The following is a 27728-nucleotide window of genomic DNA, read 5'->3' on the forward strand; positions in this document are numbered from 1 at the left end:
TGGTTCCATAAGATTATAATACCATATTTCGATTGTACTTTTCTATGTTTAGATACACAAATACGTATTATTGTGTTAGAGTTGCCTACAGTGTTTAGTATGGTAACAAGCTCTGTAGCTTTGTAGTTTAAGAGCAATAGGCTAGACCGCCTACCCTGGGTGTAGCAGGCTATGCCACATAGGTATGTGGAAATGCACTCTGTGATGTTCCTGCAATGTTGACATCACCTAGCCACGCTTTCTCAGAAGGTATACTTGTTGTTAAGTAATGGATGACTTTCTGCTGAACTAGACATTTAAAATGATTAAAGTGGGCCGGGCGCTGTGGCTCTCACCTGTAATCCCAGCACTTTGGGAGGCCGAGACAGGCAGATCACAAGCTCAGGAGTTGGAGACCAGCCTGGCCAATATGGTGAAACCCCATCTCTACTAAAAATACAAAAATTAGCTGGTGGTGCTGGTGGATGCTGTAATCCCAGCTACTTGGGAGGCTGAGGCAGGAGAATCTCTTGAACCTGGGAGGTGGAGGCTGCAGTGAGCCGAGATAGCGTCACTGCACTCCAGCGTGGGTGACAGAGCGAGACTCGGTCTCAAAAAATTAAAAAATAAAATGGTTAAAGTGGTTTCATGTTATGTGTATTTTATCGCAATAAAAAATAATGTTTTAAAACCTGTGAATAGGCCGGGCGTGGTGGCTCACACCTACAATTCCCACCAGTTTGGGAGGCCGAGGAGGGTGGGCCCCTTGAGGTCAGGAGTTCGAGACCAGCCTGCCCAACATGGTGAAACCCCGTCTCTACTAAAAACACAAGAATTAGCTGGGTATGGTGACTGGTGCCTGTAATTCCAGCTACTCAGGAGGCTAAGGCAGGAGAATCGCTTGAACCAGGAGGTGGAGCTTGCAGAGAGCCAAGATTACACCACTGCACTCCAGCCTGGGCGACAGAGAGTTCATCTCAAAATAAATAAATAAATAAATAATAAAACCTGTGAATATACACTTCCAAATTTGTGATTTCATTGTATGCAAATTACGCTTCAAAATGAGAAAAGCCCAACCCTATGACAGTCTGGTTAATGACACGCATGCAGAAGTGTCTGAGGGGAGGTGAACTGAGGTCAGCACCTGATATGTCTGAGGAAAGAAGATGAAGCGATGGGTGGACGGAGGGTCCGGGACATGGGCAAATGTAGTGACATCCACACAGGAGAATGCTGAGGACAGGAGAGGCAGGGAGTGCATGGGTGTCACTGTCACCTTTTACTCTCCAATATGTCTGAATTTGGGTGGTAAATGTAGCGGAAATATCTGTTGGCTTTGTCCTTGGAGGACAGCTCCCCAGGGCCCATCCTCAGCTTCCGCCATCTTGGTCCGTCTGGACCGTCCATCCTCGAGTCTCAAAAATTCCAGGCCCTCCACATGGCTCACAGTGGGGGCCGCAGTCAGGAACTGGCCTCCCGGACCAGTGACGCACCCACAGGGCTACTCCCTCTGCGGCCTCCCAGGGAGGGCTCAACCACTTCTGGGAAGGAGACGAGCAACTGACTCAAACCAGTGTGAGGCTGTTCTAGTGTCTGACACCATCGAGGGCCTCGTCCGGGCTGGTCCTCATGTATCAGTCCATTCTCACGCTGCTAATAAAGACATAACTGAGGGTAGGTATTTTATAAAGGAAAGAGGTTTAATTGACTCACAGTTCAGCATGGCTGGGGAGGCCTCAGGAAACTTACTATCACGGCAGAAAGGGAAGCAAACACGTCCTTCTTCACATGGTGGCAGTAAGGAGAAGTGCCGGGCAAAACGGGGAACATCTCTGTATAAAACCAGCAGATGTTGTGAGAATTCACTCTCTATCACGAGAACAGCAGCATGGCGGTAACTCACTGCCCACGATTGAATTACCTCTCACCAGGTCCCTCCCACAACATGTAGGAATGATGGGAACTACAATTCAAGATGAGATTTGGGCGGGTACACAGCCAAACCATATCACCTCAATAACACGGACTGGTTTCCCCAGCAGATGGCCGGAGGCCACAAACATTGTCTCGCTCCTCCCTCCCAACAGCCTCAGGCGCTGGGGTGTGCTGGGGCCTGTTTATTGACAGAGAAACCGAGGCTGAGAGTGGCTGCGTGAGGTGCAGTCAGCAACAGGGTCGGAGTGTAGCGCCGGGCCAGGCTGCTCAGGTCACTTATCATGGAATCTACTGGGGCAGGTGCGAAGGCTGAGCCGGACATCCTTCCTCCATTCACAGGACAGGGCCCGAGCAAGTCAGCTGGAGCACAGCCACAGAGGTGGACAGGGTGGGCCCCTGTGGGGCACTTTCTGGCCCCCAGGAGGGGAGGTCAGGGGAGTGGGGCAAGCCCCAGGTTCTAAGCACGTGCCTGCCTCAGGAGAGATTCAGGGGGATGCTAACCAGGTGCTATGGGCTGTCTTTGTCCCCGAAAGTTCATATGTGGAAGCTCTAAGCTCTAAGCATATGTGTCAGAGGTAGGACCTTTGAAGGTGATGAGGTTGAGATGAGGCCATGAGCACAGGACCCCCAGTGATGGGTTAGGGCCCTTATAAGAAAAGGAGACCAGGACTCTCTTCTTCACCCCTCCCCAAAGAGGACACGGTGAGAAGATGGGGGTCTGCACGCCAGAAAGGAACCCTCACCAGCAGCTGCATTGCTCAGCACTTTGATCCTGGACTTCCAGCCTCCAGAACTGTGAGAAACAAACGTCTATTGTCTACCAGCCCCCTACGGCATGGGATTTGTGTTACAGCAGCCTGAGCTGACCCAGACGCCAAGGAGCAACACACGCACCAGGGCAGGCTGCAGAAACCAGAACCCGGGAATCCCGCCTCCATCGACTTGAAACTTGGGAATAGTGCATTCTATTTTCAACACTAGTGGAAGGCGAATTATATGAAAGATTAGGCAAAATGTGTGGTTATGTGTCCTGGTTTTCCAATAAAAATATTGAGTTTCTCTGGGGAAAGTGCAGATAAAACGCTTAGCACAGAGTGTGGCACCAACAGGAACTCAGTGAGGGCGCAGGCGGGCGTGCGGGAGCTTCGGGTTTCAGGAGCACAAGGCTGCAGTGCCTTCCCTCAGGGCCTCCTTCTCCAGCAGCAGCCGCTCAAGGACAAGTCACAGGCACAGCCCGGTGTTGCCCTGCTGGGGTTGGGGCAAAGACCCCTGGGCTTCTGATGCTGCCCCTCCCCCAGCCAGCAGGACCTTCCCTCTGGTTCCTGAGCCCCAGGGATCTGCTGAGGCCCTAGGAGGTGTCAGCTCCTGGTTTTGCCCAGGGTCTTAGTCAGATCAGTCCTACCCGGAGATCTGAGCCAGGGACTCAAGTTCTTGCCTCCGGTGAGGCTGGGGGCTTCCCGCAGAGGCTCAGCCTGGCCCAGGGGCTGCAGGGAGGTCCTGGCTGCTGCATGGGTTGCAGATGGAGACCCTCTTGTCTGCTGTGCCTCAGGCTGGAGAGCCACAGAGGGGTCTTCCCAAGTCCCACACCTGAAGGGCAGGGAGGCCAGGGACTTGTGGCCCTAACCCGACTCCTGACACACAAGGGCCAGCCGGCCCGGGGCCACCTCTGCAGGCAGGAGAAGGCCTCATTGTTCCCCTCTCCTGGCAGAATGAGGACTGGGTGTGCCCAGGGCAGGAAATAAATGCTCAGTAAATCCCTCTCTTGGGAGCCCTGATCCCAAGGGACAAAGGGCCTGTGTTGAGTCTCCCTGTACGCGGGCTCAGGGCCAGCACTTGGGCCAGGGCAGATGGAGAGTGGGAGAGGGGTGCCTCCCACTAGGTGGGCTTCTTTCCCAGGTCAGGCATGCAGGTGAAGAGGGGTGTCGTGTGTGCATGTCCCCCGCGTGCAGGAGAGTCTGGGTGGGCGTGTGTGTCTGGGTGCACATGTGTGAACGAGCATGTGTGATGCCTGTGTTCGCGCCATCTGAACATCCCCTCCAGTGTGCACTGTCTCTTCCACCAAGTCCCCACAATCCCAGCTGGTGCTTCTGGAGTCCTGGCCCAGACGACTCTCCTTCTGGGCGCCAAACCCTGTCAGCCTGGAGTTAGAAAGAAGGCCTCTGAACTGCCAGCAAAACATGGAAAGGCAGGTCGGGCATGGTGGCTCATGCCTATAATCCCAGCACTTTGGGAGGCCAAGGTGGGTGGATCATAAGTTCAGGAGTTCGAGACCAGCCTGGCCAACATAGTGAAACCCTGTCTCTACTAAAAATACAAAAAAATAGCTGGGCATGGTGGTGGGCGCCTGTAATTCCAGCTACTCTGGAGGCTGAGGCAGGAGAATCATTTGAACCCGGGAGGCAGAGGTTGCGGTGAGCCGAGATCACACCCTTGCACTCCAGCCTGGGCCACAGGGCGAGAGTCTGTCTCAAACAAAACAAAACCAACCATGAAAAGGCGCCCTCAGGCTGGGCTAGGGTGAGAACACAGCCCGCTTTGTGCCACCTCCAAGCTCCTCCCTCTGAGAGCTGTGCTGGCCAACGGCTTGGCCTCTTCCACCTCCACCTCCCTGAAGGAGGCTCCTCCTGAGACGGGCTCAGCTGCCCACTGCCCGTGCCTGGCCCTTACTGCCCCTGAAAGTCAGAGGAGTGCTGGACAGGTGGTGCAGAGGGGTGGGAGCAGAGGGGTGGGAGCAGAGGGGTGGTGCAGAGGGGTGGTGCAGAGGGGTGGGAGCAGAGGGGTGGGAGCAGAGGGGTGGTGCAGAGGGGTGGAGCAGAGGGGTGGGAGCAGAGGTACTGTGGGGGCCTCACCTTGGCACATCAGTCAGTGGAAGCCCAGCTCTGACCAGCCCCTCCAGGGAGACGGTGCAGGCGTCACAACCAGAGCCAGGTGCCAAGACTAAAGTGAGACTCTGCTCCCGCCCCATCAGTCTCTGGCAACTTCTGTTTTACTTTCTGTCTCTACGCTTTTGGTTCCTCTAAGTACTTCATATTTGTGAAATCATACAGTGTTCTTCTTTTGTAACTGGCTTATTTCACTGAGCACAGTATCTTCATGGCTCATCCAGATTGCAGTATGTGTCACAATTTCCTTCCTCCCTCTTTCTTTCTTTCTTTCTTTCTTTCTTTCTTTCTTTCTTTCTTTCTTTCTTTCTTTCTTTCTTTCTTTCTTTCTTTTTCTTTCTTTCTTTCTTTCTCTTTCTTTCTTTCTTTCTTTTCTTTCCTTTCTTTCTTTCTTTCTTTCTTTCTTTCTTTCTTTCTTTCTTTCTTTCTTTTTCTTTCTTTCTTTCGTCTTTCTATTTTTTTTGACACAGTACAGTGGTGAGATCTTGGCTCTCTGCAGCCTCAGCATCCCAGGCTCACTGTAATCCTCTTACCTCATCCTCCCAAGTAGCTGTGACCACAGGTGTGAGCCACCACACCCAGCTACATTTTTATTGTTTTGTTATTTTATTTTTATTATTTTTATTTTCTTTTTGAGACGAAGTTTCACACTGTCGCCTGGGCTGGTGTGCAGTGGGGTGATCTCAGCTCACTGCAACTCCGCCCCCCAGGGTTCAAGTGATTCTCCTGCCTCAGCCTCCCAAGTAGCTGGGATTATAGGTGTGCACCACCATGCCCAGCTAATTTTTGTATTTTTAGTAGAGACGGGGTTTCACTATGTTGGCCAGGCTGGTCTCAAACTCCTGACCTCATGATCTTCCCACCTCGGCCTCCCAAAGTGCTGTGATTACAGGCATGAGCCAACCGTGCCCGGCCCATTTTTATTTTAAATTTTTTGTAGAGCAAAATGTTGTCCAGGCTGGTCTCGAACTCCTGGCCTCCAGTGATCCTCCTGCCCTGGTCTCCCAAAGTGTTGGAATTATAGCTGCGGGCCACCTGCGTGGTCCCCCTAGTTCTCTTGTCCTCCTCCCCCTCACTAAGACAGCCAGAACAATGAATAAACAATTAACTTTCGTTTTTCTTTTTTTTTTTTGAGACAGAGTTTTGCTCTTTTTGCCCAGGCTGGAGTGGAATGGCGTGATCTCAGCTCACTGCAACCTCCGCCTGCCGGGTTCAAGCAATTCTCCTGCCTCACCCTCCAAAGTATCTGGGATTACAGGTGCCTGCCAACATGCCCGGCTAATTGTTTTTCTTTTTTTCTTTTTTTTTTTTTTTGAGACGGAGTCTCACTCTGTCACCCAGGCTGGGGTGCAGTGGCGTAATCTCCACTCACTGCAAGCTCTGTCTCCCGGGTTCACGCCATCCTGCCTCAGCCTCCCGTGTAGCTGGGACTACAGGCGCCCACCACCGCACCCGGCTAATTTTTTTTTTGTATTTTTTTAGTAGAGATGGGGCTTCACCAGGTTGGCCAGGATGATCTCGATCTCTTGACCTCGTGATCTGCCTGCCTCGGCCTCCCAAAGTGCTGGGATTTTAGGCGTGAGCCACCGAGCCTGGCCAACAATTAACTTTTAATCAAAATAACTGAGGAAGAGCACCAGAGTGCTTTAGAGGAGTAACAGAAACCTGGAGAGCAGAGAAACTCAGGATGGCCGCATGAAGAACAGAAGGAAACACTGGGCCTGCACCCCAATCCCCAACCAGGATCAGCTGGGAATGAGGCAAGGAGGTCAGCAAGGGGATCCCAGGAGCCCCACCAGCACCTTGACACCTACAGCCCTTATCACTGGCGTCCCCTGTCTTCACAGGCACTAAGCCCAGGCAAGGGGGCTGCCTGAGGCCACACAGCTGAGCTCCCTACAGAGGAGTCCACAGTGAGCCCGTTTCCTGTGGTCATGTGGCTACCGCACTGCGCCATTGTTGAACTGGAACTATGGCCAGACCATATCTTGCCCTGGGATTGAGTAGCCACAGTTGCCCTTCATCCCTGAGACTAAGCCACCACTGAACCACCTCAGCCTGGTGGCTTCATACCCCTCTACTGAGCCGTGAGCAGCAGTCACACCCTTGCTCCTGGGGCCAAGCAGAGGTAGAGGTGCTCCACCTAACCTTCCCCCTTCTCCACTCAGGCCAGAGCTGAAGCCACAACCTGCCTCCCAGGAAAACAGCACCTTGGCTGCTCAGAGCAGAAGTTGGAGAAGCATGCTGCATTCCAGGAAACGGTGCTGGGGCTACCCAGAATAGTCACATTCCCCAGGCCTAAGCTAAAGCAGTCCACTTCCCCCAGGAGATCACTGCCCTGGCTGAGCTGAGCAGCTGTGAATCCCGGGGCTGACCTGATGTAGTAGCTCGCATCCCAGGGAAACAGAGCAGTGGCTGAGCTGAGACACTGCCCTATGGGCCAGCTCCAGCACCTTGCCTCCCCGGAGCCAGATTAGCCTCCTAGAGATGGAGCTGCGGAGATAGCCCTCTCCCTGGAAAGTGGAGTCTCCCTGGGCTGCTCCCTGCCTTCCCCTGCAATGTGCTGTTTCCTGCCACCTCCCTCCCCAACAGGGCCGAAATGACAGCTGTGCTCTGCCATTCTGCCACTGTATCTGGCCTCATGAAGTCTGGGATACTGCCAAGCCCCACCATCTCGGGGCTTAGAGTTGCTACTGCATGGAGCTTCAGCCCCTGAACCCTGAGTAGCGCTGAGCCCCTAAACCCTGAGTTATGCTGAGCCCCTGAACCCTGAGTTATGCTGAGCCCCTGAACCCTGAGTTACGCTGAGCCCTACTGGCTCAGGTCCCGGAGTGGCAGCCATACTCTGATCCCCAGGTTTAAACCTGAGAACACCACATCTTCCCCAGAGTTGGGCCACTGCTCTGCCCTGTCCCACAGGGTAGAATCACAGCTACAACCCAGCCCCCTGGGCATGACCTGCTAGGGAGTGCATCAGAGGTACAGATCCTGGCTCTGTGGGCAACGCACATTCAACCCTGCCACAGAGAGTAAACCTGCACCCAATGACCCAGGCCTTGCCTCAATTTGTACGCCAGGCCCTGAGCCTAGGACCCCAGCTCCACAGCTACTCCAAGCACCTGCAAATGAAAGCCAGTGCCACTGCATCTTCTTGTAGGCCATATCAAACTTGACACCAAAAGGTGCCCTTTGGCTGCATATCCCCATTGTGGGGAAAATAAGAATAGGAGGATCCCAAAAGCCCTTGACATCAAGGACATTAACAAACACTGCCACAAATCTCTACAGCCTGGGCCTCGAGGCACCCACAGTTATTGCTGATGCTCAACACAGCTGAAGAGCTGCATGGAGACCATTATCACTGCACCTATCTGGAAACACGGTCGCCACACCATTTCCAACCAGCACACTATGACCCAACTGCAGGTAAAAGTCTATCTCTACGAAAGCCACTCTAGAAACTCTGAAAGAGGCAATTGTTCCACCAGATGCACAGACATCAGTGCAAGGATACAGGAAACATGAAGCAGCAAGAAAATTTGGCACCAAAGGAACATAACTGTCTAGTAACAGACCCTAATGGAAAAGGAAATCAGTGAACTGTCAGAAATAAATTCAAAATAATGATCTTAAGAAAACTAAATAAGGCTGGGTACAGTGGCTCACAGCTGTACTTTGGGAGGCCAAGGGGGGGGTGGATCACCTGAGGTCGGGAGTTCAAGACCAGCCTGATCAACGTGGTGAAACCCCGTCTCTACTAAATACAAAAAATTATCCAGGCATGGTGGCACGTGCCTGTAATCCCAGTCACTGCGGAGGCTGAGGCAGGAGAATCAAACCATGAGCCAAATAAGCCCCTTTTCTGTATAAATTACCCAGCCTCAGGTATTCCTTTAAAGCAATGTAAGAATTCACTAAGACACCCCCGAATTCTCCAGATCCCTCCCTGCCCATCACCCTTGGTGTCTATTCATTTGATGCCTGGAGGTGTAGCCTCTGTCTCCCATGGCCTGTGGGGAGTGTGGTTCTGGGCAGGGCAGATGCCAGCATCCCAACAGGGCTTGGCCATGGTAGCAAGAGCTCTGAGTCCTCTGGACTCTGACTGTCCCCCAACCCATGTGGATTTCCTACCCAAAGTCCAAACCTGCCTGCCTATTCCCCACATTCCCCCAGACCTCTGCTTCTTTCACAGGCAGCCACACCACCCTGTCCTTATTCCATCACCCCACCCCAAGGTGCTCCAGCTGACTCTCCTTCCAGTTGGCTCCTCCAATCCCAGTTCCACTCTCAGTCTCTACCTTTCCTCTTGCCTCGCCAGCATATGGCAATGGAACCCTGGGGCCCTGCTGTCACCCACAATGGGCCACTCTGGGATGTGGACATCGCCTTTTATCTCTGAACTCATTCCCTCTGGCCAAACTCCATCTCTAGGCCAGGCACAGTGGCTCACGCCTGTAATCCCAGCACTTTGGGAGGCCAAGGCGAGAGGATCACGAGGTCAGCAGTTCCAGACCAGTCTGGCCAACATAGGGAAACCCTGTCTCTACTAAAAAAAAAATACAAAAAAATTAGGCCGGGCGCGGTGGCTCAAGCCTGTAATCCCAGCACTTTGGGAGGCCGAGACGGGCGGATCACGAGATCAGGAGATCGAGACCATCCTGGGTAACACAGTGAAACCCCGTCTCTACTAAAAATACAAAAACTTAGCCGGGCGAGGTAGCAGGCGCCTGTAGTCCCAGCTACTCGGGAGGCTGAGGCCGGAGAATGGCGTGAACCCGGGAGGCGGAGCTTGCAGTGAGCTGAGATCCGGCCACTGCACTCCAGCCTGGGTGACAGAGCGAGACTCCGTCTCAAAAAAAAAAAAAAAAAAAAAAATTAGCTGGGTGTGGTGGTGTGTACCTGTAATCCAAGCTACTTGGGAGGCTGAGGAAGGAGAATCACGTGAACCGGGAGGTGTAGGTTGCAGTAAGCCAAGATGGCGCCATTGCACTCCAGCCCAGGCAACAGTGCGAGACTCCGTCTCAAAAAAAAAAAAAGTCCATCTCTACTTCACTTGTTCAACTTTACTGGAATGTCCCCAGACCCATAGGAAAACAGCCTTTTGTATGGCAAGAGTGACGCCGTCTTGAAGTGAAAACCCCATGATGACCATGTTTCGCTCAGGCATACCAAGTGGTCCCTGTCACACAGATAACTCCTCAGAAAGATGCCTCTCTCACCTCCCCGGTGGTCAAGATTTTGCTAGAATGTCTGAGGCATAACCAATTGCACTTGTTTTACGAAAAAAAAAAAAAAAAAAAATCTTGTGATACAAAGAATACTTTCTGCAGGGCAGGTGTGGAGATCCACCATCTCATGGACAACCAAGGCATCACTTCAGTTTGTAATGTCTTATTAAATGTTTGTTTCTTAGACACTGGATTTCTCAGCCTCTTTTTTTGGCCTGTTGGCTCCCTTGGCCTTTGAGGATAGGTTTGCATGGACCCACTCACCTGCAGAACACCCTCAAACTTAGAAAGGGCGTCGCTGGACTCACTTCCTGTCCCTCAGAACCAGCTATATCCACTCCAGTCCTATCTTGGAATCTGCCCACCCTTTTCCAGTTTCGATCTTCTTCTATGTGGACAGGCCAGGTCTCCTCGGCAGGAAGAGCCTCCCCTGACCCCAACACATGCATGGGATGGGGGATAGCACGTCCACTGGATCATGACACTCCCTCTACAATTTGGCAGGACTGGCAATTCCACTTGCTAATAGGTCAGCCACCCACTGGTGAGTGATGTGGTCCTGAAGGGTGGGAGGACGTTGTAGGCAGGGACCACCTGTGACTGCCTACCCTCCATGGTTTGAGGAACCAGGGCCCCTCTACAGCCTTCCTCCCGAGGCTAACAGTGAGCAGGGAGAGTTTGCTTCAAGTGGATGCATTTTCAAAGGCGCAGAGGCTGTGGGGTGGGGATGAGATCAGGGGCTGTCTAGGCCAGAGCTTCTCGCACCTTCTTGTGCTCACAGCATTTTTGGATCTTGGCAAAATGCAGATCGCTTTCCCAGTTCAGGGAGCCTGCAGCATCTACCTTGTTGGATTGGTTCCTTGGCCAAGCTGATGCTGGGGTCAGGAACCTCAAGGCAGGGGGAAGACATACCCCCCTTCCCCATGTCAGCCACCTTATGGTGCTGCTACAGCAGCTGCCTGGGTGCCCACAGCCCCACCTAGGGGCTGCTACAGCTCTGGGGCATCATACTATGCCCCCAGGAACTCCCTCAACATGTGGGGTCAGGGGGCAAGAGAGAAACACTCACCCCTGGTGTCCTTGTCCTCAGTGGGCCAATGCTGAAGCCCCCACAGAATTGTGGCTCAATTTCTCCCAGTTTGAGCAAATTCATTGGCATTTGTGCCTTTCCTGCCTTGGTTTCTCCACTTTCTCGTCTTTGCTTCCTGGGATCACTTTCCAGATAAACTACCTGCACCCATGTCCTGGTTTTAGGTCAACTATTGGAGTGACCAAAATAAGATCAGGAACATCTGGCATTTGTGTGATTGGAAACCCTGGGATGGGAGCACTGAGAGCATTTCCTCCATGGTACCCCAATCCATGTCTTCCCACCCCTCTGACACACTGAAGTACTACTGTTCTTCCATCAATTATCTTCCCGATTGAAATAACCAGAGGGTCCTGCTGTTTGCAACAAAAACCTGGATAACAATTTAGGAGTTCAGGTGGGGTCTTGGCCTGGACTGGACATGAGTGAAGAGGAGGGAGTTGTCCATGAAGCCCCTTAGGTCCACAGAAAGCTCTGCAAGGCATCAGCTTGAACATGCACACATATTTATTGGCAAATGGGACAAAAGGGGCTGGAATCTGATCCAGCAGGCAGTCCCAACCCTGTCCCTGAAGTGCCCACTGCCCAGGGGAGGTGAGCCAATCCTATGGTCCCCACTGCAGCCTCACAGTTTCTGGTGCACTCAGAATGGCTGCAGGAGTCAGGGAGCCCATAGCAGAGCAAGGAGCAGCAACAGCTGGGAGGGGTTTGGCCTGGGTGTACTGTGGGACATCACCCTCCGGATCCAGTGGAAGTACACACTGATGTTGGTGTAGACACCAGGCCGATTGGGTTGACCGCAGTCTATTCCCCAGCTCACGATTCCAACCTGATACCACAGTCCATCCTTGTCACAGACCAAGGGTCCACCTGAGTCACCCTGGGGAGCAGCATGGGTGAGCCCAGCCTGGGGCAGAGTGGGTGGGGTAGCAGACAGGCCATGAGAGCAGGAGGGGCTGTGGGGCTAGGCAGACTGAATGCAAACCTTACTCCTTCCCATAGAATCAATCAAGTTGCAGTTTCTACACTTTCAAAGTGGGGCAACAGCCTCCAGGGGTTGGTGGGTTAATCAATGCAGGCAGAATTTATGAAAAATGAAAAGCACATTTTGTAGGCTCAAAAACTAAGACTGCATTGGTTTTCTCATAAGAAATTCAAGCAATGGGTTGGGAGTGGTTGGGGAGGAAATGGTAGTCGCTCTCAGGTTTGGAGCTGGAGAGGGTGGGATTCCCTGGAGGGGTAGAGGCACTCACTTTGCAGGTGTCTACACTGCCATCCTCAGCACCAGCACAAAACATGGAATCCTGGATCATCCTACGGCTAGAGGGCTGTTCAAACAGGTAATTACATCTGGTGTTGTTTAAGATGGTGACCTGCACTTCCCGGAGGTTGTAAGGAGGTGGCAGAGGTCCTGGAGATAGGACAGAGAAAGGCAGCACCCTTCACCTCTCCTCTGCCATCTGGAGCAGGGAGAGGAGAAAGGGCATGTATTAGAGTGGTGGTGGGGGATCTCTGACACACCCACAGTACCCAGCATTGCTCTTGACTCCCCAGCACCCAGTGCATCAACAGCAATCAACAATATCACAGAATAACCCAGTGGGTGGGCCAGGCTGTTGCAGGGCTCCTGAAACTTGCTTTCTCTATCTGTAGAATGGAGATGATAGCCCCTGCCTGAGTCAGCAGAGAGATTTCTCAGTAAAGCACAGCAGGAAGAAGGGCTACAGTAGATGAGAATGTTTATGATTAACACACTACAGCTGTGGGATCCAGGTCAAAACTTGCCATATTTGATGAAAGACGTGAACCCACAGATTCAAGAAGCTGAGCAAATTCCACATAGGTTAAACACAAAGAGATTTACACCGAGACACGTTATAATAAAACTAACAAAAGATAAAGGGAGAATCTTATGAACAGGAAGAGAGAAGTGATTCATCAAGGACAAGGGATCCTCAGCAAGATGAACAGAAACAGTCAACCAAGAATTTTATATCAGGAAAAAAATGAAGAAGAAATTAAGACATTCTCAGATAACCAAAAGCTGAGAAGATTTGTCATTAGTCGACCTATCCTACAAGAAGTGGATAAAGGAATCCTTCCAGGTAAAATGAAAGAACACTACAAAGTAACTCAAAGTCGGACAAACAAATAAAGAGCCCTGGTTAAGATAACTACACAGGCAAATACAAAAGTTAGTATTATTGTAGTTTTGGTGTGTAACTCCTCTTTTTCTTACATAATTTAAAAGACAAATACATAAAACAATAATTATAAATATAGGTTAAAGGTTACACAATGAATAAAGATGTAAATTGTGACAATAACAACACAAAGTGGAAGAATGGAGCCGTATAGGAACGGAGATTTTGTGAATACTATTGAAGCTAAGTTGGTATAAATTCAAAGTAGGTTGTTATAAGGTTTAGATGTTAATTGTAATCCCTAGAGCAACCACTAACAAAGCAAAATAAACACAGAGAAGGAAATGAGAAGGGAATCAATATGGTACTCTAAACAGTCGGTTAAACAAAAACGAGGAGATAAGAAACAAAAGAAACATAAAACATATGTATAGAAAAAAGAAGGCCGGGCGCGGTGGCTCAAGCCTGTAATCCCAGCACTTTGGGAGGCCGAGGCGGGCGGATCGCAAGGTCAGGAGATCGAGACCACAGTGAAACCCCGTCTCTACTAAAAATACAAAAAATTAGCCGGGCGCGGTGGCGGGCGCCTGTAGTCCCAGCTACTCAGGAGGCTGAGGCAGGAGAATGGCGGGAACCCGGGAGGCGGAGCTTGCAGTGAGCCGAGATCGCGCCACTGCACTCCAGCCTGGGCAACAGCGTGAGACTCCGTCTCAAAAAAAAAAAAAAAAAAAAAAAAAAAAAAAAAAAAAAAAAAAAAAAAGAAAAAAGATATTATGAGATCTAAAAACCAAATAACAAAATGGCAGAAGTAATTCTTTGCAGATCAGTAATTAATTACTTTTAATGTAAAGGACTTGAATGCTCCAAATAAAAAGCAGAAACTGATATAACGGCTTTTAAAAAAATCACTGGATCCAGATCGGTGCTCCTTATAAGAGATGCACTTTAGATCCAGTGAAACACACAGGCTGAAAGTGAAAGGTTGGGAAAAAGTTCCATAAAAATAGTAACCAAAAGAGAGCTGAGGTTGCTATACTATGCCAGACAAAATAGAGTTTAATACAAACTTGTTATAAGAGTCCAAGAACAACATTACATATTGATAAAACAATCAAATCATCAAGAAAATACACCAATCATAAGCATCTTCATACCTAACAACAGATCTCCAAAACATATAAAGCAAAATTGACAGAATTGGCAGGAGAAATAGACAGTTCTACAATAATAGTTGGAGATGTTAATAGCTCGCTATTAATAATTAATAAAACAGCCGGGCGCAGTGGCTCACACCTGTAATCCCCTCACACTTGCCTTCCCAGGGTGAGGCAGGCAAATCACAAGGACAGGAGTTTGAGACCAGCCTGCCCAAGATGGTGAAACCCTGTCTCTACTAAAAATACAAAAAATTAGCTGGGCATAGTGGCAGGTGCCTGTAATCCCAGCTACTTAGGAGGCTGAGGCAGGAGAATTGCTTGAGCCTGTGAGGCCGAGGTTGCAGTGAGCCGAGATCAAGCCACTGCACTCCAGCCTGGGCAACAGAATGAGACTCCATCTCAAATAATAATAATAATAATAAATAGATAAAACAAGCAGAGAGAAGATCAATAATAATAGAGCTCTAGAACAACTCCATAAATCAATCATTCCTAACAGACAGAATAGGCCACCCAAACAATAGTAGAATATAGTCTTCCAAAGTGTAAGCAGAACATTCTCCAGGATAGACAATATGTCAAGTCACAAAATAAGTTGCAGAGAATTAGACAAGGCTGAAATCATACAAAACATCTTTACTGATCACAAGGGAATGAAACTATAAGTCAATAACAGAATGAACAAGGAAAAATTCACAAATAAATAGAAATTAAGCAACACACTTTTGAATGACCAATAGGCCAAATAAGAAATCACAGGGAAACTTAGAAAATACTTTGAGATGAATGAAAATGAAAACACAAAAGATAAAAACTTATGAGTTGCAGCAAAAGCAGTTATCAGGAGGAAATATTAGCTATAAATGCCCACATTAATAAAGAAGGAAAATCTCAAATCAGTAACTTTACATTTTAAGGAACCAGAAAAAGAAGAAACTAAATACAAAGCTAGCAGAAAGAAGGGAATAGTCCGGGTGTGGTGGCTAACGCCTGTAATCCCAGCACTTTAGGAGGCTGAGGCAGGCAGATCACCTGAGGTCAAGAGTTCGAGATCAGCCTGGCCAACATGGCAAAACTCTGTCTCTACTAAAAATACATAAATTAGCTGGGTGTGGTGGCACATGCCTATAATCCCAGGTTCTAGGGAGGCCGAGGCAGGAGAATGGCTTGAACCCAGGAGGTGGAGGCTGCAGTGAGCCGAGATGGCACCACTGCACTCTACCCTGGGCGATAAGAGCAAAACTCCGCTCAAAAAAAAAAAAAAAAAAGGAAGAAAGGAATAAAGAGTAGAATGGAGGAAGACAAACTAGAGGGTAGAAAAACAATAGAGGAAATCAATGAAACCAAAAGTTGGTTCTTTGAGAGATCAACAAAATTGACCATGTAAGTGGGGACATTACTACTGACCTTACAGAAATAAAAATGACTATAAAGGAATACTGTGAGCAATTGTACAACAACAAATCAGGTAACCCAGAGGAAATGAAAAAATTCCTACCTAGAGATACACAAACTACCAAAACCGACTAGAAAAGAAACAGAAAATCTGCACAGACTTATGATAAGTGAAAAGATTGAATCGGAAATTTAAAATCTCCCAACAAAGAAAATCTTAGGCCGGGCACGGTGGCTCAAGCCTGTAATCCCAGCACTTTGGGAGGCCGAGACGGGCGGATCACGAGGTCAGGAGATCGAGACCATCCTGGCTAACACGGTGAAACCCCGTCTCTACTAAAAAGTACAAAAAACTAGCCGGGCGAGGTGGCGAGCGCCTGTAGTCCCAGCTACTCGGGAGGCTGAGCCAGGAGAATGGCGTAAACCCGGGAGGCGGAGCTTGCAGCGAGCAGAGATCCGGCCACCGCACTCCAGCCTGGGTGACAGAGCAAGATTCCGTCTCAAAAAAAAAAAAAAAAAAAGAAAATCTTAGTTTCAGGTAGCTTCACTGCTGAATTCTACCAACATATGAAGAAGAAGTAACACCAATCCTTCTTGAGCACTTCCCAAAAATAGAAGAGAAGGAAACACTTCAAAATTCATTCCATGAGGCCAGCATTATCCTGCACACCAAAGCCAGACAACAATACCACACACACACAAAGGAAAACTAAAAACCAGTATCTCTTATGAATATGCATGTAAAAATCCTCAACAAAATAGGGCAAACCAAATCCAGCAGCATATTAAGGGAACTGTATACCATGACCAAGTAATACTCATCCCACAAGGGCAGAGTAGTCCAACATTTTAAAATCAGTTGATAAGGAATACTACATTAATAGAATGAAGGAAGAGCCACACAATCATCTCCATTGACACAGAAAAGGATGTCACAATACTCAACACGCTTTGATGATGAAAACGTTTCGCAAACTAGGAATAGAAGGAAACTAACTCAATGTAATAAAGACCATATAAGAAAAGCCCACATCGGGCCAGGTGTGGTGGCTCACGCCTGTAATCCCAGCACTTTGGGATGCCAAGGTGGGCGGATGATGAGCTCAGGAGATCGAGACCATCCCGGCTAACACGGTGAAACTCCGTCTCTACTAAAAATACAAAAAATTAGCCGGGCATGGTGGCGGGCACCTGTAGTCCCAGCTACTCGGGAGGCTGAGGCAGGAGAATGGCATGAACCCGGGAGGCAGAGCTTGCAGTGAGCCGAGATCGTGCCACTGCACTCCAGCCTGGGCAACACAGCAAGACTCCTTCTCAAAAGAAAAGAAAAGCCCATGGCAAAAATCATACTCAATGGTGAAAAACTGAAAGCTTTTCTTTCAAGATCAGAAACAAGTCAAGGACACCCACTTTTACCACTGCTATTCAACATAGCACTGGAAGTGTCACCCAGAGCAATTAGGCAAGGTAAAAAATAAAAGTCTTCTGAATTTAAAAAGAAGCAAAATTACCATTGTTCACAGATGACATGATTCTTTTTGTAGAAATCACTAAAGATTCCACAAAATTGTTAGAACCAATGAAGAAACCCAGCAGTTGCAATATGCAAAATTAACATCTAAAAATCAAGATGACCAAAAAAAAAAAAAAAGTAACAAAAAAACTCAGGCTGAGCACGGTGGCTCACGCCTGTAATCCCAGCACTGTGGGAGGCAGAGGCAGGTAGATCACCTGAGGTCAGGTGTTCCAGACCAGCCTGGCCAACATGGTGAAACCCTGTCACTACTAAAAATATAAAAATTAGCCAGACATGGTGGTGCACGCCTGTAATCCCAGCTACTTGGGAGACTGAGGTAGGTGAATCACTTGAACACAGGAGGCGGAGGTTGCAGTGACCTGAGATCGTGCCATTGCACTCTAGCCTGGGTGACAAGAGTGAAACTCTGTTTCAGAAGAAAAAAAAAATTGACCACTCTGAGCAACAAAGTGAGACCCCCATCTCTACCCATCCCCCCCAAAAAAATAAATTAGCTGGAACCCGGGCATGGTGGCTCACATCTGTAATCCCAGCACTTTGGGAGGCCAAGGTGGGTAGATCACCAGAGGTCAGGAGTTCGAGACCAGCCTGGCCAACATAGTGAAACCCTATATTGATACATCCCACAAAATGAATCTTGGAGACACTATATGAAAGAATTTAGACCCCTAAAAAATCATATGTTGTATGTTCCGTGTGTATGGAACAGAAAAAAAGCTCACGGAAAAAGGATATAAAGAAAGAAAATATTTTCATATAGCTATACAACTTGTTTGTGTCTTGAAATAAGGTAGCTGCTATTACAAAACAGTAAAAAAGTTAAAATAGTAATAATTTTTAAAAAGTAAAAAGTTTACAGTAAGCTAAGTTCCACTTGCTATTAAAGAAAGAACAGGTTTTGGGGTAAATTTAGTGTAGCCTCAGTGTACAGTGTTTATAAAGTCTACAGTAGTGTGAAGTCATGTCCTAGACCTTCACATTCACTCACCATTCATCCACTTACCAACAGCCACTTCCAGTCTGGCAAGCCCCACTAATGGTAAGTGCCTAGGGCACAGGCATACTGTTTTTTATCTTTTTTTTTTTTTTTGAGATGGAGTCTCCCTCTGTCACCCAGGCTGGAATGCAGTGGCACTATCTTGGCTCACTGAAACCTCTGCCTCTCACGGGTTCAAGTGATTCTCCTGCCTCAGCCTCCTGAGGAACTGAGATTACAGGCACCCGCCACCACACCCGGCTAATTTTTGTATTTTTAGTAGAGACAGGGTTTCACCATATTGGTCAGGCTGGTCTCGAACTCCTGACCTCAGATGATTCATCTGCCTCGGCCTCCCAAAGTGCTGGGATTACAGGCTCATCTGCCCAGCCTGGTTTTTATCTTTTATGCCATATTTTTACTGTGCCTCTTCTCTGTTTAGATACGCTTAAGTACCTAAGTACTTACCAGTATGTTACGACTGCTCTGGTATTCAGCGCAGTAACAAGCTGCACAGGTTTGTAGCCCAGGAGCAATGGGCTAGACCATACAGTCTGGGTATGTAGTATTACTGGCTCTGCCATCTGGGTTTGTGTAACTACACTCTATGATGTTGACATAATAGTGAAACTGCCTCATGATGCATATCTCAGAACATACCCCGGTCATTAAGTGACACAGGACTGTAGGCTAAAAATCACTGAATTGTGTACTTCAACACTGAACACTTGAACATTTTATGGTTTGTGAGTTGTCTCAATTTTTAAAAATCGTTGCCTGAGGTTTCTGTCACCAGGTCCTCTCGAACTCCCCCTCACTCCTTCAGACCCCGGGCAAGCTGGCCTCCCTCTCACACTGTCCTGCTGGCCCCCACAGTCCCTGGAAGTGGGGAGAACTGGGAGTTTGGTCCCTGCCCTGGCAGGTGGCACTGAGAGCAGAAAAGCAGGTGAGGAGAGAATGAGAGCAGGAGGGGTGCAGTTGCACCCCCAGACCAGGGAGGGGCTGCTGTGCTTGTGTAGCGGGAAGAGGGGTAGAGGGTAATGTCCACCCCAGACCCCCATCGCCCCACCCGGTCTATCCCCAGCCTCACTGCCACTGGGGCTGATTAACCCCCAGCCGGTCACCCAGCAGTCCGGCCGGTGCACGAAGGTGAAGGTGGAGGACTCAACGCAAATGGGCTGGATGTACACATTGTAGGCGACAGAGGAGGCCAGTCTCAGCAGGGCAATGTCATTGTGTAGAACCCCAAGGGTGTCAGGGTTCACAATGATGTCCTGCACTTTGTAACGATTGCTGTAGGCCCGCAGGTTCCAAGGAGCTGGCCTGGAAGTCAGCTCGCCCAACTGGACCGTCCACTCGGAAGGATAGTAGTGCCTGGCAGAAAAGGAGAGAGGGCAGGGAGCCCTGGAACTGGGCGCTGGCCGCCTGAGCACGCTGGAGGCCCAGTCCCTGAGGCGGAGTGGCTACTGTTTGCTCATCCTGGAGGCCATTTTCAAGTCTGCGGCCCCGACGGCCCCTAGACTCACTTTCGGAAGCAGTGCGCAGCCGTGAGCACCCAACGGCGGCTAAGCAGGCTCCCTCCACATCGGTGGCGTCTCCTCAGGCGCAGGCTGACCTGCCATGGCCAGCGCCCGCGCGCGGACTCCACTCCGCCTGCCACCAACGAGTGAATTTCCCGGCGGCCGCAGGCCTCTGGGATGGACAGACGCACGCGGCTGAGCTGAGAGGGATGGGGGTGGGGCAGGCCCGCCCCGCTAGGCCTTGCCCTAGGGTGCGCGCAGCGAGGGGCTCCCCGGGGAACCGCGCGCCAAGAAGGTGACGCTGGGGACGGTCCCACCCCCAGGGGCCATTAGTTACTTGAGAGCATCACGTTCTTGGGACCCGGAACAGAGAGCAGTAGATGGGCCCTGGTGCACCCGGGCCCAGCCACCCTGGCAGGCATAGCGCGTCCCGGGCGCCCTACCTGACAAAAGCTCCGCCTCATCTGACTCTGCAGGAGACAAGAAGTGAGCCCCCCGCAGCCCCCACCGCCCGTCCTCCCCGCTGCCCCCCGTCCCGCCAGCAGCGCCCCGAGCTCACCCGGCTTCCCGAGTCCAGCCCGCGCCAGGAGCAGCGCCAGCAGCAGCGCCCCGTGCGCGCCCATGGCCTCCTCTCCCGTGGCCTGGCGCCCCCTCTGCCTCCTCTCGCTCCGGGCCCGGGCCGCCCCCTGGAGGCAGGGCGGGGTGGGAGCTCCAGCTTCATCCTCCCAGACCGGGCCCCAGGGCTGTTTGGGGACTCTCAGGCCTGGCAGCGCCCTGGTTTTCAGCTCCTACTGGCGGGTCTTCAACCACATTCCTTGATGTGGCCCAGACCTGGTGGACCCCACAGTCCTTTTCTTGTCTGCAGCCCGGGGGTCCTGGCTGCCCACTTGGTGCCCCCTGTCCTCCACCCATGACTTCCTCCAGCACCAAGGGTCTGGCCCTGAGCCGGGAGTCCCCTTAAAGCAGGCAGACAAGGCCTTCCTGAGGGCGGGGTGGGGCCTGACAGCGTGGAACCTGCTGCTGGCAGTGCTCGTCCTGTACAGACCCGCAGACTGTGCACCGCCCAGGGGCTCTCAGCCCCACTCCCTGCCCGCTGCCCTGCAGGGCCCACACAGCTACCTGGAGCCCACCACGGGCGTCTCCCGCCTTGTGGGAGATGTTTCAGGGAACCAAGGTAACCAAGCAGGCTCTACAGTACTAGATGTGAATGGGCCACTGAGTCCAGGTGCGTAAGACCTCCTGCAGGGCTCCCGCTACTCAGAAAAACCATCACACTCATGGTTAGGGTTTAGTTTACAGAGTGAAAAGACTTAGGTTAACATCAGCAAAGTAAAAGACACACAGGGCAGAGTGCAGGAGAGACCAGGAGGAAGGCTGCAGTGAGCACTCCAGGGGGGGCCTATGCATGCCCGTCATTCTCCCAGCATGGAAGTGTGACAACCAGGGACGCTGGCCTGAGCCTTGGCAGCAGGGTTTTACTGGAGGTTGGCGGTGCCTGGAGCAGCTGCATGACTGACGCTAGTTAGTCAGCCTCCAGCCCCTCCAGAGGTCCCCTGATACCACCTGGCTCAAGGCCCTGCCATCAGTCATGTTGTGAGCATCAGCTGTCTGGCGGGGCCCAAGGATCCAGGTATGCAGAGGCATTCTTATCAGGCAAGACATTCAAGATCTTAGAGGTTTGGATGTGTAGCATCTGAACACCCCAAGTCTATTGAGTTAACCGTCTGCTATAAGGCTACCCCGTGGCTCTTATAGCAAAAGGATCATATTTTTCTGAGTTTCCATGACTAGGAATGCAAATAATAGCATGGCTGGGCTAGGCGCAGTGGCTCACGCCTGTAATCTCAGCACTTTGGGAGGCTGAGGTGGGCGGATCACTTGAGCTCAGGAGTTCAAGACCAGCCTGGCCAACATGGTGAAATCCTGTCTCTACACAACAGTTAGCCAGGCGTAGTGGTGGGTGCCTGTAATCCCAGCTACTTGGGAGGCTGAGGAAGGAGAATCGCTTGAACCCGGGAGGCAGAGGTTGCAGTGAGCCAAGATGGTGCTACTGCACTCCAGCCTGGGTGACAGAGCAAAAACTCCATCTCAAAAAAAAAAAAAAAAAAAAAGAATAAACTATATAAATTATGTTCTAACTGCAACAAGGTTTTTCTTTTTCTCTGGCAGTTAAGCAAGTGCTGGCCTAGAGATAAGCAATATTAAAACAATTACAACTCATCCATTGACAGACACTAGATAACTGACTTCCCTGTTCCACAAGCCACAACTACAGCTTTGATTGGACAAGAAACTGATTTCAGTCACTTTCTCCTGATAAGAGGCCTCCAATCAAGGGTTGGTTCTGACTGGTTTCCAGAGGCTGTGCGCTTGAGTGCTTTGATGTCCTGAAAAGACCTTTTGATATATAGGACTTAATGTAATGCATTTAAATGTTAAGTTGCCACCCCAGTGTGAACATGGGATTAATGCAACATGCGTGCTTGCTTGTCACAACTGCGTGCAACTCCCTTTTTTTTTTTTTTTTTGAGACGGAGTCTTGCTCTGTGCCCCAGGCTGGAGTGCAGTGGCGCGATCTCGGCTCACTGCAAGCTCCGCCCCCCGGGTTCATGCCATTCTCCTGCCTCAGCCTCCCAAGTAGCTGGGACTACAGGCGCCCACCACCACGCCCGGCTAGTTTTTTGTATTTTTTTAGTAGAGACGGGGTTTCACGGTGTTAGCCAGAATGGTCTCGATCTCCTGACCTTGTGATCCGCCCGTCTCGGCCTCCCAAAGTGCTGGGATTACAGGCTTGAGCCACCGCGCCCGGCCGCAACTCCCTTTCATAAATATAGTTCCTCCTATATCCTGTTGAGTATGTATATGTGGCAACTGCTTCAGAATAAATTGTCTTATCCCCTCCTCCCTCGAAGTACCTGTTAACAGTCTCTGCCGGATGCTGCACTTATGGCCTGCGGAATGGCCAGCCTGCAGGCTGCAACCATTTGTTTATTTATTTATTTTTATTTTGAGACAAAAGCCTTGCTGTGTCACCCATGCTGGAGTGCAGTAGCACCATCTTGGCTCACTGCAACCTCTGTCTCCCGGGTTCAAGCGATTCTCCTGCTTTAGCCTCCCAAGTAGCTGGGATTACAGGTGCACACCACCATGCCCAGCTAATTTTTGTGGAGATGGGGTTTCACTATGTTGGCCAGGCTGGTATCGAACTCCTGACCTCAAGTGATCTGCCCACCTCGGACTCCCAAACTGCTGGGATTACAGGCATGAGCCACCACACCCTGCCTGCAACCCTTTATGAGAAATAGCCTCCTTGGGCTGGGCACGGTGACTCACGCCTATAATCCCAGCACTTTAGGAGGCCAAGGCGGGCAGATCGTGAAGTCAGGAGATCGAGACCATCCTGGCTAACGTGGTGAAACCCCGTCTCTACTAAAAATACAAAAAATTAGCCAGCATGGTGGCAAGCGCCTGTAATCCCAGCTACTCAGGAGGCTGAGGCAGGAGACAGAGCAAGACTCTGTCTCAAAAAAAAAAAAAAAAAAAAAAAAAAGAAGAAATAAACTCCTTTCCAAATTCATAAACCTTATGCTTTTTCACTTGACACTAGGAAGACTGGTTCCCTTCCTCCCCAGTGAGACACACACAGACATGGGAAGCTCTGTGGGTCTCAGCCTCCCTCCCATTGTGGGGGCAGCAGGGTGCCATGGACACACAGGGGACCTGGGGCACAGGTAAGAGCCAAGATCTGGCTCTGGCCATGGACTGTGGCCACGTCACTTCCACCCATGACTTTGCTCTTCGGGGCTTTCCAAGTCTTAGGTCAAAAGTGGCGTGGAGGCCAGGCGCAGTGGCTCACGCCTGTAATCCCAGCACTGAGAGGCTGAGGTGGGCGGATCACGAGGTCAGGAGATCGAGACCATTCTGGCCAACAGAGTGAAACCCCATCTCTACCAAAAACACAGCCGGGCATTGTGGCAGGCGCCTGCAGTCCCAGCTACTTGGCAGGAGAATGGAGTGAACCTGGGAGGAGGAGGTTGCAGTGAGTCGAGATCACACCACTGCACTCCAGCCTGGGCGACAGATAGAGACTCCGTCTCAAAAAAAAAAAAAAAAAGAAAAGAAAAGTGGCGTGGAGTGGTTTGAATACATGTCCCCGAAATTCGTGTCTACCTGGAACATCAGAATTGACCTGATTTTGAAACACAGGCTTTGCAGATGCAATTAGTTACAATGAGGCCACAGGGCATCAGGATGGGAGTGTCTCCCAAGAGACAGAAAAGAAGACCTGCATGGGTAGGGCAGGGAGCTGCAGACCCCAGGGCCTGATGGGAGGCTCCTTTGCCAAGTACACCCCACCTGCCCCCTTGCCACTCACCTCTCCACCTGGGGCCCAGCAGGCTGGAGGGGGGCCGAGGGTGCCTGAGTCTTGAGGGGAAAACTTTTTATTCAAAGACGTAAAGCAGCTAGGGGAGACCCCAGATTCTCAGCAAGAACTGATGCCTCTGCTGTCTTTCTCTGACCACACAGATGGCAGGAACCCTCCCTGCCTTGCTAAGGGGCAGCCGTGGCCCTTGCTGTCTGGATCCGGGCCTTACAGAGGCCGTGCAGGCAAAAAAGAAGAGCCGTCAGCCTGGGGCGTCAGGGAGACGGGATGCAGTGACCCTTCCTGACTCCTCAGATTTTTCCGCTCCTCACAAACTCCCCAACCTTTCAGATGCCCCCAAAACCTAGGGACACCCCCTTCCGATGGGCTCATGACCCCTGGAGACAGGTCTCGCAGGACACTCTGGCTTTCTTAGCAGCCCTAGATGTTTGACTTAAGTTGAGGTCATAGTTGGAGAATATTCTGGTGCTACTTCCATTTTTCTTACCTATTCTTGTGCTCAAATTAATCTCTTGATTTCATTAAGAGAAATGTGAATTATTAATTTGAGTATTTAGAATATTTTTTGTTTATGGATATCTAAGAACTCTAATGGGGATACAACAGCTTCTGCCTCTGCCTCTCACATGTTCTCGTGGAATGTGACTTTTATCAGTGTAAAATACGCCTATATTTCATACTTAAGACTGCTAGCTTGGGTCTTGTTTTATCTGATGTTAATATTTCCACATCTGCTTTCATTCTGCTTGCAAATTGTTTCACCAATATATTTTTGACTCAATATAAAAATAACAGAAAGACATTTCTAAAAAATTATTAACTACCTCATTAAGCTTCTACTTATTGGAATACATACATTGGAACACACTCTCTGGAATACTTGAAAAATCGTAAAGCATTCCCATTAACAGCACCATCAATGTTTGTGACTTCAGAAGAAACCAAAGTTTCATGTGACTCATAGATGCCTTTCAGGGATGATGGCACATAACAGTGGCTTGAGATTTATTTTGAGTTTGGTCTCAGAAATGGTGTTTGAGAATTCCTAGAATTCCTAGGTCAGAGCAGTGAGTTTCACAATAATATCATCTGAAGACGTCACAGCAGTTGTCATTAGCATAATCACCATCATCCATGAGCTGTTCTTTAAAACTCACACCCAGGCTAGGCAAGGTGGCTCATGCCTGTAATCCCAGCACTTTGGGAGTCCAAGTTGGGCAGATCACTTGAGGTCACGAGTTTGAGACCAGCCTGGCCAAATGGTGAAACCCCATCTCTACTAAAAATGCAAAAATTAGCCAGGCGTGGTGGCACGCACCTGTAATCTCAGCTACCTGGGAGGCTGAGGCAGAAGAATCACTTGAACCCGGGAGGCAGAGGTTGCAATGAGCCAAGATCACGCCATTGTACTCCAGCCTGGGCAGCAGAATGAGACTCCATCTCCAAAAATAAAAATACCAAAATTTTTTAAAAAACAAATGTTACTTTCTAAGAAACTGGATATGTTAGCCTCTTTCTTCAGCTTCTCAACTACCTTGAACTTTGGGGTAACTCTGCATAAACCTGTTCACCACAAAACACCTACCAGGACTGAATCATGAAGAAATAGAAAATCTGTAACTCAACCAGGCACGGTGGCTCACACCTGTAATCCCAGCATTTTGGGAGGCCAAGGCAGGTGGATCACCTGAGGGTAGGAGTTCAAGACCAGCCTGGCCAACGTGGTGAAACCCCGTCTCTACTAAAAATACAAAAATTAGCCAGGCGTGGTGGCGCACGCCTATAGTCTCAGCTACTTGAGAGGCAGAGGCAGGAGAATCGCTTGAACCCGGGGGTTTCAGTGAGCTGAGATCTTGCTACTGCACTCCAGCCTGGGTGACAGAGCGAGACTCCGTCTCAAAAATAGAAAAAAGAAAATCTGCAACTGGTAAGGATACTGAATCAGTAATTTTTTTAAAGTCCCAATAACAACAAAAATACCAGGACCAGATGACTTCACTGGTAAATTCTACCAAACATTTAAAGAAACCTTGGCCAGGCGTGGTGGCTCACACCTATAATCCCAGCACTTTGGGAGACCGAGGCGGGTGGATCACGAGGTCAGAAGATTGAGACTGTCCTGGCTAACATGGTGAAACCCTGTCTCTAACTAAAAAACTACAAAACCAAAATTAACTGGCCATGGTGGCGGGCGCCTGTAGTCCCAGCTACTCGGGAGGCTGAGGCAGGAGAATGGCGTGAACCCAGGAGGCGGAGCTTGCAGTGAGCCGAGATCGCACAACTGCGCTCCAGCCTGGGTGACAGAGCGAGACTCCATCTCAAAGAAAAAAAAAAAAAAAGCCACAGGCTACAGATCAATACGTCCCTGATGAATATTGATGTAAGCTGGGCGAAGTGACTCATGCCTGTAATTCTACCTGTTTGGGAGGCTGAGGCGGGAAGATGAGTTGAGCCCTTGAGGAGTTTGAAATGAGCCAGGGCAATACAGCAAGACTCCTTGTCTAAAAAAAATTTTAAAAATAGCCAGATACAGTGGCATGTGGCTGTGATCCCAACTGCTCAGGAGGGTAAGGAAGAAGGACTGCTTGAGCCCAGTAGTTCCAGGATACAGAGATCACGCCACTGCATTCCTGCCGGGGTGACAGAGAGAGACCCTGTCTCTTAAAAAAAAAAAAAAGTTAAAATATTGATGCAAAAATCCTCAACAAAATACTAGCAAACCAAATTCAATGGCACATTAAAAATATTTTATACCATATCCAAGTGGGATTTATCCTTAGGATATAAGAATGAGTGAACATATGAAAATCAAGAAATGTTAATGAAATATTCCATTATTAACAGAACAAAGGACAAAAATCACATGATCATCTCAACTGATGCAGAAAAAGCATCTGACAAGATTCAACACCCTTTCATGATAAACAAACTAGGAATAGAAAGAAACTAAGCCAGGCATGGTGGTTCACACCTATAATCCCAGCACTTTGAGAGGTGCAGGCAGGCCAATCACTTGAGCCCAGTAGTTCTAAACCAGCCTGGGGAACATGGCAAAACCCTGTCTCTACAAAAAATACAAAAATTAGCTGGCCATGGTGGCACATGCCTGTAGTCCTAGCTACTTGAGAGGCTGAGGCAGGAGACTCACTGGAGCCTGGGAGACAGAGGCTGCAGTGAGCTGTGATAATGCCATTGCACTCTAGGCTGGGCAACAAATCAAGACCTCGTCAAAAAAAGACAGGAAGGAAGGAAGGAAGGACCTTAATACAGTAAAGCCCACAGCTAAAATCATACTCAATGATGAAAAACTGAAAGCTTTTCTTCTAAGATCAGGAACAAGGCAAGGATGCGCGGTTTTACCACTGCCATGCAACACTGTACTGAAACTTCTAGCCAGAATAATTAAAAAAAAAAAAAAAAAAAAAGGACGTGCAAATCAGAAAGGAAAAAGTAAAATATTTCCATTTGCAGATGACATCTTGTTTGTAGCAGTCTCTA

At 49.7% G+C, this 27728-nt stretch overlaps 2 protein-coding genes across 26 annotated transcripts in view; both read right to left on the reverse strand.

The window, feature by feature from the left end:
• The window catches only part of ZG16B (zymogen granule protein 16B), a 57300-nt gene that overhangs the window by 18076 nt on the left and 11496 nt on the right, over positions 1-27728 (reverse strand). The gene's annotated exons all lie outside the window — the stretch shown is intronic.
• The window catches only part of PRSS41 (serine protease 41), a 28871-nt gene continuing 2139 nt past the window's right edge, over positions 997-27728 (reverse strand). Inside the window, exons 2-9 of one of the 23 annotated variants that reach the window (XR_012429640.1) lie at positions 20406-20532; positions 20184-20316; positions 19853-20018; positions 19451-19700; positions 12371-12577; positions 3926-4055; positions 1732-1814; positions 997-1635 (exon numbers count right to left, since the gene is read on the reverse strand). Coding sequence is in view for 13 of the 23 variants with exons in the window: in XM_065536972.2 (XP_065393044.1) it covers positions 1444-1635; positions 1732-1814; positions 3926-4055; positions 12371-12528; positions 19417-19700; positions 19853-20018; positions 20184-20316; positions 20406-20532 (1273 nt within the window). In the remaining 10 variants the exon portion in view is untranslated. Of the gene's footprint in view, positions 1651-1731; positions 1815-3925; positions 4056-11606; positions 12025-12370; positions 12578-19416; positions 19701-19852; positions 20019-20183; positions 20317-20405; positions 20533-27728 lie in introns of those variants that run through there. The other 22 variants (XM_065536972.2, XM_074028661.1, XM_065536974.2 and 19 more) reach the window with 22 other exon arrangements.

The sequence above is a fragment of the Macaca fascicularis genome, chromosome 20, assembly GCF_037993035.2.
Source record: "Macaca fascicularis isolate 582-1 chromosome 20, T2T-MFA8v1.1".
NCBI lineage: Eukaryota > Metazoa > Chordata > Mammalia > Primates > Cercopithecidae > Macaca > Macaca fascicularis.